This window comes from Argiope bruennichi, chromosome 1 (genome assembly GCF_947563725.1).
Source record: "Argiope bruennichi chromosome 1, qqArgBrue1.1, whole genome shotgun sequence".
NCBI classification, from domain to species: Eukaryota; Metazoa; Arthropoda; class Arachnida; order Araneae; family Araneidae; genus Argiope; species Argiope bruennichi.
Window position 1 is genome coordinate 100,401,785 of NC_079151.1, and position 17,366 is coordinate 100,419,150.

General features: G+C 29.6%; 1 protein-coding gene across 2 annotated transcripts in view; it reads left to right on the forward strand.

The window, feature by feature from the left end:
• Nucleotides 1-17,366, forward strand: part of LOC129963968 (potassium voltage-gated channel protein Shaker-like) — a 390,523-nt gene that overhangs the window by 199,095 nt on the left and 174,062 nt on the right. For both annotated transcript variants that reach the window (XM_056078616.1, XM_056078608.1), the window contains exon 2: nucleotides 3,823-5,422. In XM_056078616.1, coding sequence (XP_055934591.1) covers nucleotides 3,823-5,371 — 1,549 coding nt within the window. In that variant the 3' untranslated portion in view covers nucleotides 5,372-5,422. The remainder of the gene's footprint in view (nucleotides 1-3,822; nucleotides 5,423-17,366) is intronic.

Below are 17,366 nucleotides of genomic sequence, written 5' to 3' on the forward strand. Positions count from 1 at the left end.
ATAAATCCTGTAAAATATCAACACACAGACACGCATTAATAGCACGGATTTATAGTTTCAAATTAATTGTAAATCAAACAAGATGAATTTTGCTCCCATTAGAAATAATTGATAAATTCATTAAAAACAATTTTTAACAACACACTTTTATACACTTTTTCTACTTTAAAAATTAGATATTCGATTTTTTTTGTTTTGTTTTGTTTTAATTAGATATTTTCTACTTTCTAGCCCTTAATTTATAATTCCTTATTTAAAACATAATAAACCTTCGAGATCAATTTATTCTCAGCATCATGTACCCCAGTACCATTCAGTAAGAATTGGCACCGCAATTATCGATTAAATATTAAATAAAATTAATTAATTTACTGATAATTAATTTCGGGAAACATTGAAGTAGTGTATTGTAATCGAGAATACTAAAGGGCTTAAAATTTTAAATACTTCCTTATCAGAAAATAAATTAAAACTCAATCATGAAATGTCTTTCTTACTAACATGACAAAAACAAGTTGAACAAAATTATATAAAAATATCATACACGATTCGACCTCAAATAAGAATTTTCCCCCTTGAACTCAGAAAAATAATTCGATGCATAATTATTAACATAATACAAGGATTTTTTATGTCTCCAAAAATAAACATATATATGAAATATCTCTAAATCTAAATTAAATCCTAGTTAATTTCCTAATTTTTATCATAATTTAGCTCATGTTAACTTCATTTTAAAATGTTCTCTTATTTCCTATTCAAATTCCCCCTTTTTTGTTTAATTAATACAGCAAAAGGTCTGTAAAAGTGCTTAAATCAGCGGTTCCCAAGCTCCGAGTGATCTAACAAATTCTTGTCGTCTCAACAAATTTTTTTAAAAGATCCCTATAATTCCTTTACCTAAATCGACACGTGTAAAGAAATCCCTATCTGAATCTCATGGTATGTAATCACCAGGAAAATATTTGTCGCTTTTTCCCTCTTTTATCGCATGTGAACGGACGTCAGTTCGTCAGCAGGATGGAATAAAAGCGGGATTTAAAACTTAAAGGTTCTTCCCTCTCTTCGGCCACAACTCTGCTTCAAAAAAATATATGTATTTACATATATTTATTTTAAGTTGGATTTCCCTGAAAATGAATTCTTCGTCTTATTCTGCAGGTATTTTAATAATCAAATTTAAAAAATAAATCAATAAAACATCAAAATGATACACCGTGTTATAAGGTGCCCATCCGAGAGCAAAGGGTTACATTTCGCAATAAGATTAAATAATTAATTTAAATAATTAATTAATTCAAGATTAAATAATAGATTAAATAATTAATTATTTTTTATACAATAATATGTATAAAAAATAATTTCCAATACATAATTTTTTTTCTGTTATTAACTTCCTCACAATCGATAAAATTCTATTTTAAAGAAAATAAGTATTGAGAAAGATATAAGGGGTGTGATTATGAAAACTCTATTATTAGTGAAAAATTACCTGAAAAATCAGAATGGAAATTCACTTACGAAATTGATGAACACTCAAAATATTCGATATTTCTTCAAAACTAATTAATGACTATTTTAAAATATGGCAAATTTATAATAACAAATATATATTTTCGAACTTACTCTTCACGAATTTCATCTTTTAAAAATATAAACAATATATCTTGATAAATAATTTTTGTCTGAAGTAATGCAATGTTTTTAATTATTGTCAATGTAGTTGGTTTGAATATTTTAGATAGAAAGAAAATTCCTTTCCGTTTGAATAAAGTAAATAAAAAAATCTTGTAATCATTCAGAAATTAATATCTTAGCTTTGATTTTCGGTTAACAGACTTTTCGGTAAAAATGTCTTTTGATAAAAGAAGTTTTTTTTTTTACATCGCGAAGTTCATTCACTAATTAGGGAAACGATAGAAATTTATTTAAAATTTCGCGTGTAACATTCTGAGAAAGTTATATTTTTCTTTTATATAATAGTTTGAATAGTAATAACTGAATGTTTTAATAGTGCCTTTGTTTGAGAATTTCCTTCACATGCTTTAAATGATGAAAGTAAGACTAGTTTAAATGCATTTATTTAGATAGTGATAGGCGATTAAAAATGATTTAAAGAATAAAACTTACTATCAAAATTAATCTGTTAATGCAAGTATTTTATTCAAAAGGGAATTAATGTATTTTTCAAGATTTATGCATCCAAGATACTTAATTTTAATAATATGAAATTTCTTATTAACTATGTGTTGTAAGGCAATTATAATTAAAATATAAAATTTTTTCAGGGATTAAATACTATTAATTGCATTTAGAAATTACTACTAATTACATTTAGAAACATTACTACTAATTAAATTTAGAAAGAGAAAAGTTGTTTCAGAAAAGCTAAATTTAGTTAAAATATAAATAGTGTAGTAAATATAACCATTTTTTTTTCAAATAGCTTACATGAATAATAGAAAGATTATTGATAAACTTGGTTTAAAATACTTTATATTTTGGAACGTACAATTATATTTAATAATAAATCAAAAATACTATTTTGTTTTATTTTTCGTCTAATGCAGGTATTTCGAAAAAATGAATTTCCCATAAATGTTTAGTCATAATCAGTTGAATACGCGCCTTCTTTTCTTTGACTTTCTTCTTAGAGGTTAATATTACAATTTCAGAAAAAGAGAAAAGTAAACAAAGCAGATTTTTTTACTCTTGTTTGAGGGAATTAGGTGAAAATGTTCTTCGTGCATTTAAACATAATAAATAAATTTCTATTTTATAATATTGTTAATTGCGATTTCAAAAAATATTTAAAAAGAATTATTATATTTGTCTATATATCCTATTTGTTTATAAATAAATTTCAAATGTTTTTAATATATTCAGAAGTTCTGATTATATAATTCGTAAAATGTGCGGGGCTGTATTCTTAACTAAGCATTCTGGTATTTTTTTTAATTTAAGGGCTAAATTTGTATTTTAGTTTAATGTTTTCTTTGTGCTTTAGGAAAAAAAAATTTTCAAGAAAAAAACTTTTAAATTTGCTAAAGTATTTTTAACTGCTTTCTGCCTTTCATATCTATGTAACAATACTTATCACATTAAAAAAAAAACGAGATAAAAAAAATGACATTTCTTCTCAATTAACTAAATAACTTTGATAAAGAAATATTCAATGAAAGGTCACGATTTAAATCAATGAACAATATTTAAATCGCTGTTTATCGTAAAAAAAAGGGAGAACTAATTTGCGATACAGAGTGATCAACTTCCTAGTAATCCGCGAAATTATCGATCTCGCTAAAAGCAGCACCCGAGTGATATTTTATCCGCAGTTCTCTTTTCCGAAATCAGTGAGACCGGTGCATCCCTTTCCACTCATCTGGAGAGTTTCTCTCACTCTTCCAGGTGAGATCAACTTTTCCAATACATTCGATCTCTTAGATCAACTGATGGTGCAATTTTTACCTGCGGTGGAAGATCTTGAGAGAGGCTCGGAAGAGGGGCTGGGGGTTTGATGCGAGAGTGACGTCATTCGGGTAGCGCCCCCTGTGCTTCTGTTGCGGCCCCGGTCCGTCATTCGGTGTCTGGTCTGCCGTGGGATCACTCACTCATCGCCGCGACGGACCACAATACTAGCCGCTGCTTCGCGTTTACTTCCGCACGCTGGCGGAGGTTCCGAGCCAAGATTTCGCGGATACAGTTCGCCGAGAAATGGGGTGTGACCCCCGTGCTCAGGCCGCGCCGCACCTCCTCGCTTGGGGGCAGCAAGGAGGGAAACGGCAGCGTTTCTCATCGCCTCTCCTCTTCTTCTCTTCCCAGGTCGCTTCCGAAGCTGGGCAGCGAGGAGCTGGGCGGTGCAGACCAGCAGCAGCAGAGCCAGCCGCAGACACAGCAGACCTCCTCCCCTCATCACTTCGAGCCCATCCCGCACGACCACGACTTCTGCGAGAGGGTGGTCATCAACGTGTCCGGCCTCCGGTTCGAGACCCAGCTGCGGACGCTGCATCAGTTTCCCGACAGCCTGCTGGGTGACCCCCACCGTCGCATCCGGTACTTCGACCCCTTACGCAACGAGTATTTCTTCGACCGCAACCGACCGAGCTTCGACGCCATCCTCTATTACTACCAGAGCGGAGGCCGGTTGCGGAGGCCCGTCAACGTGCCCCTCGACGTCTTCGCCGAGGAGATCAAGTTCTACGAGCTGGGAGAAGTGGCCTTCAACAAGTTCCGTGAAGACGAGGGTTTCATCAAAGAGGAGGAGAAGCCCTTGCCTGAGCAGGAGCTCCAGAAGAAGATGTGGCTTCTGTTCGAGTATCCGGAGAGTTCGCAGGCGGCCCGAGTCATCGCCATCATTTCAGTGGTGGTGATTCTGTTGTCCATCTTCATTTTCTGCCTGGAGACGCTGCCCGAGTTCAAGCACTACAAGCTCTTCAACACAACCAACAACATGACACGAGTCGTCGAGGATGAGGTGCCGAAGACGACAGACGCCTTCTTTATTATTGAGACGGCTTGCATCGTGTGGTTTACATTCGAGCTACTGGTGCGCTTCCTCGCCTGTCCCAATAAATTCAATTTCTTCAAGGATGTTATGAATAGCATCGATTTGGTGGCCATCATACCCTACTTCATCACCTTGGCTACCGTCGTGGCCGAGGCCAAGGCCACAGAGCTACCAATTGTGTCTGTGAACGAACGAGCAGGAAACAACCAGGCCATGTCATTGGCCATTCTACGAGTCATTAGACTCGTCCGAGTGTTCAGGATTTTCAAGCTGTCCAGACACTCTAAAGGCCTGCAGATCCTTGGTCGGACTCTGAAGGCCAGTATGCGAGAACTGGGCTTGCTCATATTCTTCCTGTTCATCGGAGTGATCTTATTCTCGAGTGCCGTCTACTATGCAGAGGCGGACTCAGAACGTTCGTATTTCAAGAGTATCCCTGACGCCTTCTGGTGGGCGGTGGTGACAATGACCACCGTGGGCTATGGAGACATGAGGCCCGTTGGCGTGTGGGGCAAAATTGTGGGCTCGCTATGTGCCATTGCTGGTGTGCTCACCATCGCCCTGCCCGTGCCTGTGATTGTGTCCAACTTCAACTACTTCTACCACCGCGAGACGGACCAGGAGGAAATGCAGTCGCAGAACTTCAACCATGTCACTAGTTGCCCCTACCTTCCCGGTACTGTGGGCACTAAGCTCAAGAGAGACTCACTCAGCGAATCTACTTCGGACATAATGGAGATGGAGGAGGGGGCTGCCGATCCGGCAACGACCCCTTCTCCAGGATTGGTGAAGCGCTCGAATCCTGGCCATACAAACAACAATCATTCCTCTTCCGTCTCAGTGGCCGTCGAAACGGATGTTTGATTTCCAGTCCATTCCGTCTTTCAGTTCCACTTTGGATTTCATTTGCAAAACGTATCCTTTTTGTGCTGCTGTGTATTGTTTCCTTATAGCATCTGCTCTTTTGGAATACGCAAGGTAAGACTCTTCCTTTTATGAATATATTATTTTGATGCTTTTATTTTGTGTAAGTGCTTAGAGTCGCAAACAAGAACTGCATTGCCTCTTAAGATCTTTATATAGCATAAAATTTTAATATAAAAATTCAGATTCTGTAACAGTTTTTCTTAAATATAAATGTATAAATGAGTCTTGAATGAAATGAATTTCAGCAAGTATCCTAAGTTATTTAAAATATATTAGAATCTCTATTTCGCTTATAGACTGAGGTTTTTGTTAAAAAATTACTTTTATTCCTTAGTCTCCATTAATCCTTATAATACTTAAAAATTATTTATGTCAATATTATTGTATGTAAATATTCATTACCATAGAAATGTTAGGGATTTTTGTTTTCAAAGTTTCAGTTGTTTTGTTGTGTTTATTCAAAAATGCCAGGGTTCTTTTTCTTTCAATGTTTCCTAAGAAAAATTCAATAGTAGACGAAGTTCTAAAATCTTTAATGAAAGGCGTTTTCTAATGCTTTTCGTAAACATACGATGTAACTTTATATATATTCTGACAGATACTTTTCTGAGCAAATATTTACCATTTTACTTATAGGCAAAATCTTGAATGCTTGAAAATATTGACTTTACAAACATGTATGAAATTTAGTTTGTATTTTAGCGATTTAAACTCAAATATTTTTTTACCTCAAAACCAATCTGCATCTAATTATATTTATAAGATTTAAAGATCTGATTTGCTAAAAGGCGTTTTTTTTTTTTTTGAATATATGTTTTTGTTTGATATTGTAGTTCAACATATCAAATATATAAAATAATTCAAAGAGATTTTTAAAATCATTTAAAGATATTAGAATATTTTCAGGAACTTTGTCCTGTCAGTTTTCAGATACACAATAATTTCTGAAAATACCTTCGAAATATTTAAATTACTTACATTTTTTCTTATAAAATAGCTAAATTCCGAATCAACGGCAACATCTAATTGCATTGTTGGGAGGTTTAAGAAAAAAAAATATTTTTGATCAAAATAACAAAATTACGTTTTAAATATTAAATGCATATTCCTAAAATATTGAATTATATTAGAAAACTGATTTTTTTTCTTTCTAATCATAAAGATACATTTCGTTTCATGAATTAAGAAATATAACAAATGTAATATAGTAAATTATTCCCATTTCGAATTTTAAAATTAGGAAAGAAATTTGCGAATTTCGCTTAAATATCATTAAACTGCCGATTAAGAGTTCTTACTTCCTTTAAGTAAATCCATGGAATTAATCTGAAAATGAAATAAAATCCATCAAAACTAAAAATATCTGATCGGCAAATACCTTCCATTTCTTATTTCCATTTTATTGAATGCAAGTTAGTTTTTTTCCAAGATGAAAAATATGTCTGAAAATCATTTTCAGAATTTCAAAATTTTTCGGGAAAATATAACAATGGGTCCATTAAATTTTATTCTAACTCTACAAATGGTATGTTTTTCCAAAATAAATTGAAGTGCTTTATAAAATCATACAATGCTCATTCTATCGGTGCCCTTTTTGGCTTGCACCATGTCAAAAATAATTCCGAAACCGTGTGCGATTACTCCGTTGCGAGAGTAATATGCTCAATGTGAAGGAATTGTCACAGTTTGAATAAATAATTAGTCTTTTGTTTTCCTTTATGATAATTTATATTTACTAAAAACTTACTATCGCCTTCTTTGAAATGAATAAATTGTCTTATCTGTAATTTATTTATAAGAATTTGACAACTTTTTGTTTGGATCGTATTAGGTAGCTCTAGCAATTAAAATGAATAGCCAACATTTTGTAACTTGCTGCATACCACATTTCATTGTGTATTTAATCTTCATAAAACAAAATAACAGAATACAGAAAATTTTGGAATCTCCTAGCCGCAATTATGATACTACTGATTTGATAACTTTCAATATTATTAAATATGAATATTTAGTATTTTTCTATTAATAAAATAAAGATTATGCTGTTATTACAAAAATCAAACATATATATTAAAATTTTATCAAAAACCATTCTTTCGAAGTCCTTTGATAGCTAATAAAAAAACATATTTTTGGATGAAATTGATCTGAATTCTCAAATTCATTTTTAGACAACTATTTTATTGAACTTCGCAATGGTAATAAAATAATCTGCCGATAACGGCAATTTTTCAGCGAAAACAATTCCACTTCAATAGAGCTCACTATTGATATCCCTTGGTGTTTGCTACTATTTGCTATTTCAAATTCTATCATGTAAGTTCTTCTAATATTTTCTTAATAATCTTGATATTATATTCAGTGCATATTCAATAACTGATGCTGATGATTCTGATAATTTAATAGCTCGCTGAGAAATTTCAATTTTTTTTTTCTGCTGCTCTCTAACAGATCTTTTTTTTTAAAAAATATATTATTCGTAATCTTGTCCTCCCCACATATATTTCCTTATTAAAATGTTATATGATTCAGTAATTTGGATAAACAGCATTGATGATGCCAATCAATATCTTTGAGCCAAAAAAGTAAAATAATATCGATAAAAAACGCTATACGATATCTGTAGATCAGGAAAATATAAGAATGCTCCAAGATTTTCTACGGCAGTGCATAATTATTGGAGCTCAAGATTTATATGTTGGCCCCTTTGTTTACAGTTAGTGATAATTAAATAGCAACTTATAATTTTTTTATTTCTGATTATTAATCAGAATATTTTGAATAAAACAAATAATATTTTAATTTAAAAGGAAATTTATACAATATAGCAGTTGCAAAAAACTCCAGAGCCGTATTCAGAACGCCAAAGAAGTCTCCAAAAAACACAAAAACCCTATCACTTTTTTAAGCGATATTTTCTATAGAATAAGGTGCAGAATTTGATATTTAAAAATAAAATATATTTCTGTTATCGGAACTTAACTAAATTCAAATATTTTTTTTCCTTAATGCTATTCTTAGGTAAATATTCCTAAAGATTCAAATGACATGCAGTTAAAGTTTACAGAATATCAGAACAGCAATTTATTCTCGTTTGAAATCTAATTTTTGCATCTTAAAAAATAAACACGAATAAAATAATCATATAGTATGCATCTTCACTTTCATTATATAAATTGATATATAAGTAAAAAAAACACCTCCATATATAATTTCGTGCTGTAATGAAAAAAATTTATCACTTAAGCGCCTTAAATTATCATTCAAATTTTTATTTAAATAATGGCTTAAGCATTTTGAATCATTAAAACTAAGTTTGGCGGAAAATATTCCATCATACTGGAACAAACCAAACAAATCTCATAGTTAAAATTAATTATGATAATATTTTATCAAAAAAAAAATTTCAAAAGAATAGTTTCGCCTTATTTGAAAAAATGCATCTTTTCAATTAACTTTGTAAAATATCCCTTACAAGGATTCATTGCCAAATGAATAAAAATCAAATCAAAATTATACTGATATTTAAAACAATAAATCCAAAGAAATTTGTTATCGAATTTTGAAATTGTTATTTACGATTTATGATATAATAAGCTGCATCAGTTCGTTTGTTGATTATTAAGAGAAAAAATCAAATAATGTCATAACTTTGTCTCTGTTTCTAATACTATCAGCTGAAAGTCTATATTTCTTTCTTATTTCTCTTTCTTCCTTACTCTATTACCGCAACTCTTTTAGAAATCTTTTCTTATCCAACATGAAAGGCCGAGATTGAGCAAGGTCACCATCTCGCTACTCTCCCCCCACCCCTTTCATTTATGATACTGGCTTGCCAAATGCCTTAACAAACATATTTCAGAAGCCTTTTGTTTTATCCGTCTAAATTGTAAGTTTGGACATTGAAACTTACCAAATGGTCATTAAATGATAAGTAACGTAATTAACATTTTTTTAATTAACATATTTTGATGCATTTCCTTGTGCCTGTTGAAATTCGAAATCTCCCGTAAGAAAGACAACATTTAATCATTTTAATAATATTTGAAGCAGCGAAAGTTTTCGCGTAATTTTTCGAAAATTTCTTTTCGGTTGGAATTTTGTTGCGAACAGGAATGATGGACCTTGACATCTTTTTATTTATAAATTTCAATCATGTGAGTTAAGGAAAATGATTTATTTGTTGGAGGAAAAATTGTTCTCAAAGTTCAAACAATGGATTTTGCATTTAACATTCTAAAAAGTAAATTTTCATGTAAAACCTAAATGCAATTAATTAAATATTAATTAAATTGATAAAATTTAAGGTATCTATCGACCTCATAATAATCTACCTCATCCCTTCCCCATTAGATTATAAAGATCAATCAACTTTTTCGAATTATTCAGTATTTTTTAAGATCATATTTAACTATTGCCAAAAAATGTTATATAAGAATATTCCAAAAAATTTCATTCTTCTTTCTTCGAAAGAAGTTTTAAAATGTTCCTGTTACTGGTTAATTTATTTCATATCAATGATCTTTTTATTTCTTAATGGACGATTATATAAGTTTCTATAAAATATCAAGTACGTTTTCAAGGAGTACACTTATTACCTATAAGAAAGAGTTAAAGGAAAAAGCTGTTTAACTAGCCGCTTTTGTAACCATCTAGCTCACCTTTAGTGTTGATGGTATTTAATATGGTATCAAAATCATTTTTACATAGTTTTTTTCATGACTTCTTAAAAAAAAAGCATTTTTAGCACCAAATTGGGATAGACATTAGTGTCATTTTATCGGCTGGATACTTGTTGTATTTATTCTATAAATAAACTTTTTTAATACCATCAAATTCCAGGCTGCATAATGTCATTAATACTAAATCTACCACGAGCGTTCAAACGGCGATTTTCCAATGACAATTCTCTTGTATCAGTGAAATTCCGGTTGTTTAGAATTAAAACATAACTGTCCCGGTGATCTAAATTCTAATTGCATGTCGTATTGTAACTTCACGTTCTTATAACTCATATAAAGTTCATAGATAATAATAATCTAGATAATAATCTTCTTTTTGTTAATGATGGAAGAAAATCCAGCGATTAAATATTTGATAAAGTACAATAATTAATATTTAATGAACGGTTTGAATTTCAATGCGACGATATAGAACATTGTCCAAAAAAATGTTTTGTTCACAAAATACTTCTATAAAACTGTTAACATTTTGAATAAATTGCATAAATAAATTGGTAACATTAAAAACATAATTTTTGAAATTATAAAAGGTGAAATAATCATTTTTTTACACAATAATATTGTCTGAAAAAAAATAGTAAAATGTTTCTTGGGTTTTAAAAAAATTCCTCTGAAGCATATTTGTTTATTTATAAGTCTCCCATTTCCATCTTCCGAAGCATAGCTGTATTCAAGACGGTAGTTGTTGGTCAAACGGTCTGGAATATAAAGCGCCGATAAACACGCCCATTTCCCTTTATTACTAGTAGAGATTATTAAATATCGAATGTAAGATTTACATAAACATTTTATGGTTAAATTTTAAAGGAAGTCATTTAATTTCATGAAATTCCAAAAAACTTTGCTTTGACAAACAAAACCTAGAGAAACTTTTGTAATTTAATTGGAAATTCTTGTAAAATATTTATTCTGTTGAAGTTTGTAAGTAAATATAATCTCACAAAAAAATCAAAATACTGTTTCCTTAAAAATAAATCTGTTCCTTCTATGAGAGAATTTAACATTCATTCTTCAATATTTATTCAAGATTTTATTTTAAACTTTAACATCTATGTGCCGGCGTCCTGGCATAGGGGTAGCGCGTCTTCCCCGTGATCTGGGCGTCCCGGTTTGGGCATGGTTGTTCTTCTGTTGTTCTATCTGTGAGATGTATGAATGTGCCCTCCTGTAAAAAGGGGTTGTGCAAGCGAATGAGTGATGCGTGAGTAGCAAAGTCGTACTCTTGGCCCTAGTTGGCGCTGCTATAAAAAATAAGAGACGTCCCCCTCAGGCTTAAATCGCTGTCTTCGTAACAGCGGGCTTGTCTGTGGCAAGTGCCATAAGAAACAAACAAACAACAACAAACAAACAAACATCTATTTTCTCTCCTAGATTTTTTTTATTGATTTATATGATATGGTGTTTGTTAAGCTTAGATTCATCGTACAGTGAAAATATTCACATGTGTGTTTCAGAAAAGTATTCCCTTTCCTATTGAAAGATTGGATCCAAAATTTTGGTTTTAAGACCAAATACAAATTTTACTTGTACAGCTTTTACCGATTTTAAGAGATCTTCGTCACATATTTTCTGATAGACTTATGACAAAGTTCTTTAAAGATTTTAGTTTAGTTTAGTTATATTAACGTCCCGTTGTAAAGCAACATTAGGGATATTTTGGGACGGACCTCGTAATTTTGAACCGCGGTCAGATGACGAGGGCGACACCTGAGCTGGCAACCCCCTTTCCACACCAGCGGGAGGACGTTTGTCATGACGGATTTAACGTGCAACATACCCCCTTACACGACGGTTCTTTGGCGGAATCGGGTCTCAAACCTGAAACCCTACGGCTCACAAGCCGGGACCTTACCACCAGGCCACCGCGGCCATATTCTTTAAAGAATTAAGTCTAAATTTACTAGAGACGGGAGATTTTGATCTAAATATCAAGCATTTCATTCATCAAACTCCTTTGCATTTTTTTCTTTGCAAACCCCTTTGTATGCAAAGGAGGAGATAGAGGTCAAATACACATGGATTATCAGATAAATTTTCATCTCGTTACATCTTTTCAAAATTTCATAGATTTACAATTTTGATGCAAAACTTTATACACAATTTTATTAGTTCAACTTGTTTGTTTCATTTGTAAATACTTAAGAATAGACAGACACTCGGAGACATAATTGTAAAAAAAAAAAAAAAAAACTTAGGCACTGAGGAATAAAATCAGAAGTCTTTACAATATCTCGGGATCATTTTTAGGGACAGGAATCTATTACAGTTTTCTCTTTTTATATATTGAGTATAAAAAAAGAAAAATATTTTAATATATATTTTTTCGAAATTACATTTCAGAAATTTTTTCAACATTTCAGAAATAAATACACTTACATAAATGTAAACGGACAGCAAAAAAACGGAAAAAAATATTTAAGTATTAAATTTAAGAAATCGAATATAAATTGTTTTCTTAATGTATTCTTGTTTTAAAAGGAAGGAAAAAACTTTTTTATGAGTAGAATCATTGCATTTCTTAAGGTCAAACATTAATTTTAAGGGATTTTTAAGGAAATTGTAAACTATCAATGAATATAAATTTAATAATAAATTGCAATAGTTTTAAAAATGATTACATTAAGAAGTAAACATTTATTGCAAATATTTACAATATTTCAATACATCAACTCCTATTTTAAATTTTACCAACCTTTGGTAACATTTAAAATTTTAAATAGAATTTTAATTGATTAAAATTTTACCGAAATCTTGATGCTTTTCCAAGATGACTTTCCTAAATATTACAGCACAAAAATGATTTTTACATCAGTTTAAAATTTGCAAGACTTTCCCTTAAATGATACAGTTTAATAATTTTTGTGATTTTTTAAATACTAAAAAAAGAATGTATTTAGTGTTTGCCTTATTTTCATTAATAGATTGCATTATCGTTGCCTTGAAATTCAAACTATTATCATTGTTTCATCAAATATTTTATTGTGTAATTTTCTTTCATTGTTACAAGCTAAAGAAAAAGGATTCTATTTTATATGAGTGTATTTTATATAGCGAATAAAATAGTAAAGTTAAAATATAGAAAAATTTAGATGACATTTTGCATTTTTAATAGCTCTATGGTGTTATGGGACAAGTCACCATTAAAAAGGCTTATTTACACACTGAATATATGCATTTAAAATAACGGGGATTTAATATCTGGTAGCTCGACGGAGTCATGAAGAAGTTACATCTAACTAATTTAACTTAAGTTAAAAATAACCAATATCCCTAATAAACGAGCTAATCGCCAAAGGCAACTAGATTTTAAAAATGTGGCTTTTGTTATGAAAACAATATTGTATCATTTTATAAGACCATTTTAGCATTTTCTATAATATTGGTAAGAAAAAGTTTTCAGTTTGTCTGTGACCAGGTTTTGTGAAGATTTGTAAATATTGAAAACTTAGATATTTATTATTAATTAAGTAATTATACCAGATAATATAGAACAAGATCCATTCTCTTTTATTTTTCATATTTCCGCTAATTACTTGGTATTAAATCGGTTGATTTTATTCAATCATTATACATAGATAAACTACTAGGCTTGAACAAAACTGAAAAAATAAATGCAATTTTAATGAAGTCCCGGATATTTCTGGTATAGTTTACTTTTTCCGCAGCTGATGCAATTAAGTGACAAGCCTTCCTACCTTCTCATTTTCAGCTTTCCATGCAGCCTCCTAAAACAGTTTTTACAAATTACTGCGGTGTTAATGATAACAATTAGTCTCTCACGCTCCGACATCACGTGTCACTACCATGTGCGATATCGACCCTAGCGCCCTCAGTGAGAAAATGAATAACTTTATCTGACGGTTGAAGTGAAAATTGGGAGAGTTTGAAATTTATCACTTTGCGAATTTAGCTTGTAGTTGACAGTAAAATTAGTTAAAAGGAAGGATATGTTAAAATGAATTAATCGAAAAAGTTTATATGTGATTTTTTAATTAGCCTGCATGATTCAGAATCGTGAAATTAATTACAAGTTATGGTTTATTATAAAATATTCTGATTAAGCAGATAAGTCGTAATAAATAAAAAGTAATGTTATGAAATATATTTATAAATATATTTAAATAATTAAAAGTATAGAAAAAATATGCTTAAATAAATATGATGAGACTGTAAATCCCATTTATTCCAAAAATGTGCTTATTAATTAATAATGCACAATTAATTATTTCATGAAATTTTTGAGAAAATGTTAAAGTATTTATTAATTTTAATCAAAAATTATATATAAGTCATGAAAAAATCTTTCTTAGTTATAATCTTCTACTAAAAGAACTAAATACTTGTTTTTATGGTAGTTTTAGGTTTAAAGATCCATTCTGTAGAGCATTTTGAATACTTTTTCTATCAAGTATATGTAATGATATAGGTTGTAACATACGTGCCGCATTGATGATAATATTAATTTATAGACATTTATCATCCCCCCCCCGAAAAAAAAAGAAAAAAAAAACCTTCGTAAAACAAGAGTCATAATGAATCATTTGTTATTTATTTAAACTTTGATATTCATATCCGATTGGAATGTATTCGTTCGTTCCTAATATCGTCGAGCTTGTTGCCAATATTGATGACAAAATTACCAAGCAGCTTTTCTATTATCCTTCTTGGTTATTGCAGCAACGTATTTTTTTGATAAAGGAGTATTATATGAGAATAACAAATTAAAATTAATTTTTAAATTATTTAAAGTATAAAAATTTGTTATGATGATTTCAAAAAGGATTATATTAACGAAAATTTCAAAAAGAATTGAAATTTATTCTATTGTTTCTCGTTTGCAAATGAACAATTTTTATTCATTTATTATTTTAATACAAATCTTTTGCTCGAACTGTTAGTCATTGTTTGGTTTCATGTAGCATTTCTCTATTTCGGTTGAAAGCGTCTCTTTGTGAGATTAGAATTTTCCTCATCAAGTATAATATATTTTACTCATTTTTTGCTTCTGTCAGTATGGATAAAAATTTTAGAAGAACCGAGTAAATTTGTTGAGTTTCAGATTCTTGTTTTGTATAATATATTCCATATTCTTTCTTTTCATTTAGCGCTGTTCTGGTTTATTCAAGTTTTACAAAACCAATAGTTTTTCAGTAGACTAGTGAATGCGATTAGGAATTAGTCCCATTGCTGCGATTTCTTTTATTTAACGCTATTTTGCAACTAGAGTTTTTCAAAAACAATTGCTTATATAATTATAATATTTTTAATAAAAATGCTTTCATTTTTATTTTATATCTGAATTTCGCATGTATGAATTATATAACACTTTAAGTATTCTCTGATGGCAAGTCATATATTCTTACTCATAAAGATCCAAATTTATTTCATAAATTGACGTCGTGATTAAATTATATATCAATGTAAATTAATTACATTCTTAAAAATTAATTCTTTTTTGGTGTTAACAATCAAAAGTATTTGAGAAATATAAAAACTATTTAGACCTGAAACAAGAGTCCGTAGTTTTCACTATTCAAATATGGTATTTTGTAAATAATTCTATCTTTTTCTTAATACAAATATGATAATGTAATTAAATTTCCCATTAATTACAAAATATAATTCAATATTTAGTTTCCATATTAATATATAATTATTTAAGCTTTAACGTAGTGCTCATGTAAATTCCGAGAGAAATTAAATTTTAAAACAGCCTCTGGAATGAAAATGACTCTAATTAAAAAAATTTTCTAGCATCCGTATGACTAATATGACTGATTATTTGTACTTTTTTTTATAATTTTATTTATAATTTTTACTAAAGTGGGACAAAATATTTTTTTAAAATATTGCTTGCCTTATGTTCATTTCAATTCTATTGACAATCTTATATATATTTTTAAAAAATCCAAAAATAAAATAATTATTTTCATTAGCCGTAATAAATGACAAGAAAATGCATACTTTTTCTTGTTATTTATTCTGGCAACTATTTATTTCATTCGATAATATTCAAGTGAAAATTATTGCATTTCCTTTTAAAAAGGGATTATAATGCCATAGAATATCAGAAAAAATATTTTTCTTGTATTTATTAGGGAAATTTATTGAAAAATATTTATATATTGTTTATTAGAGAAAAAAATCACTTAATAAAAACGTCTACTTCATGGGAAATTATATTTTTTTTCTCAGAAGTATACAGTATTTCAAAAAAAAAAACAAGCTTAACAATAAAGTAGCTTAAAATTTTTTACTTCGTTTCTTACTAATTCTGCTCATATTCATAATGAACAAAAATGCCCCAAAATTTAATTTTGTGTCAGATTTACTGGATTATATAAAATTCTTGAAATACTTTCTAATTAATTTTAGTTTTACTAAGATTTTTTTTCATTTTTAAAATCTTTTTAATATATATTTAAAAAGATTCATAAGCTTCTTATCTATAGGCTATTTAAACTAATCATACAAGTTATTCTCTTTAGAATCATGAATTTTTTCTCGTTGTTTCATTTATATATAAGAATTCCCAAGACATTTTATATATTTCTCATTTTGCTTTTTTTAAGAACGATTTATTTTCGCTGATATTTCGAAAAAAATCTGTCCATGATGTAATGATAAGTGTCGCTTAAGGTATACAATTTTATAAACATAGCAGCAAAATTCAAAATTGCAAACATAAATGACATAATAAACATAAACCCTAATTTTTTAAGAAAAAGAGATTTTGAAAATGTGCGACATTAAACGAAGTTTAAATAAATTTATTGCTTTGCTCATTGAATGCATTTAACTGCAGAAAATCATTAATTGCTTACATTTCTGTATTTATTGCCGATTAATTTAAATACATATATATGATAAATAATTATGATGGTCGTCTTTTAAAGAAAATATTTCCAAACTAATCCTAATTATAGAATTTCACATTTTTGAAAGAAGAATTGTATTTGAATATATATCAATTATATACAATTTTCAGTTTATAAAGGTATCCTTTTATGAATGTGCGAATGTTTTATTGTATTTTTAATCTTTTTGTATTGTTTATCGAATTTATTACTAGATGGCATCACTGGAATGGAATAAAAATCTAATTTATAAATGAGTAATTTCTTAAAATATTAAAACCATGTGTTTCCTCAAAAATACACAAGTGCTCGAAATTCTAGTGCACCAGAAAA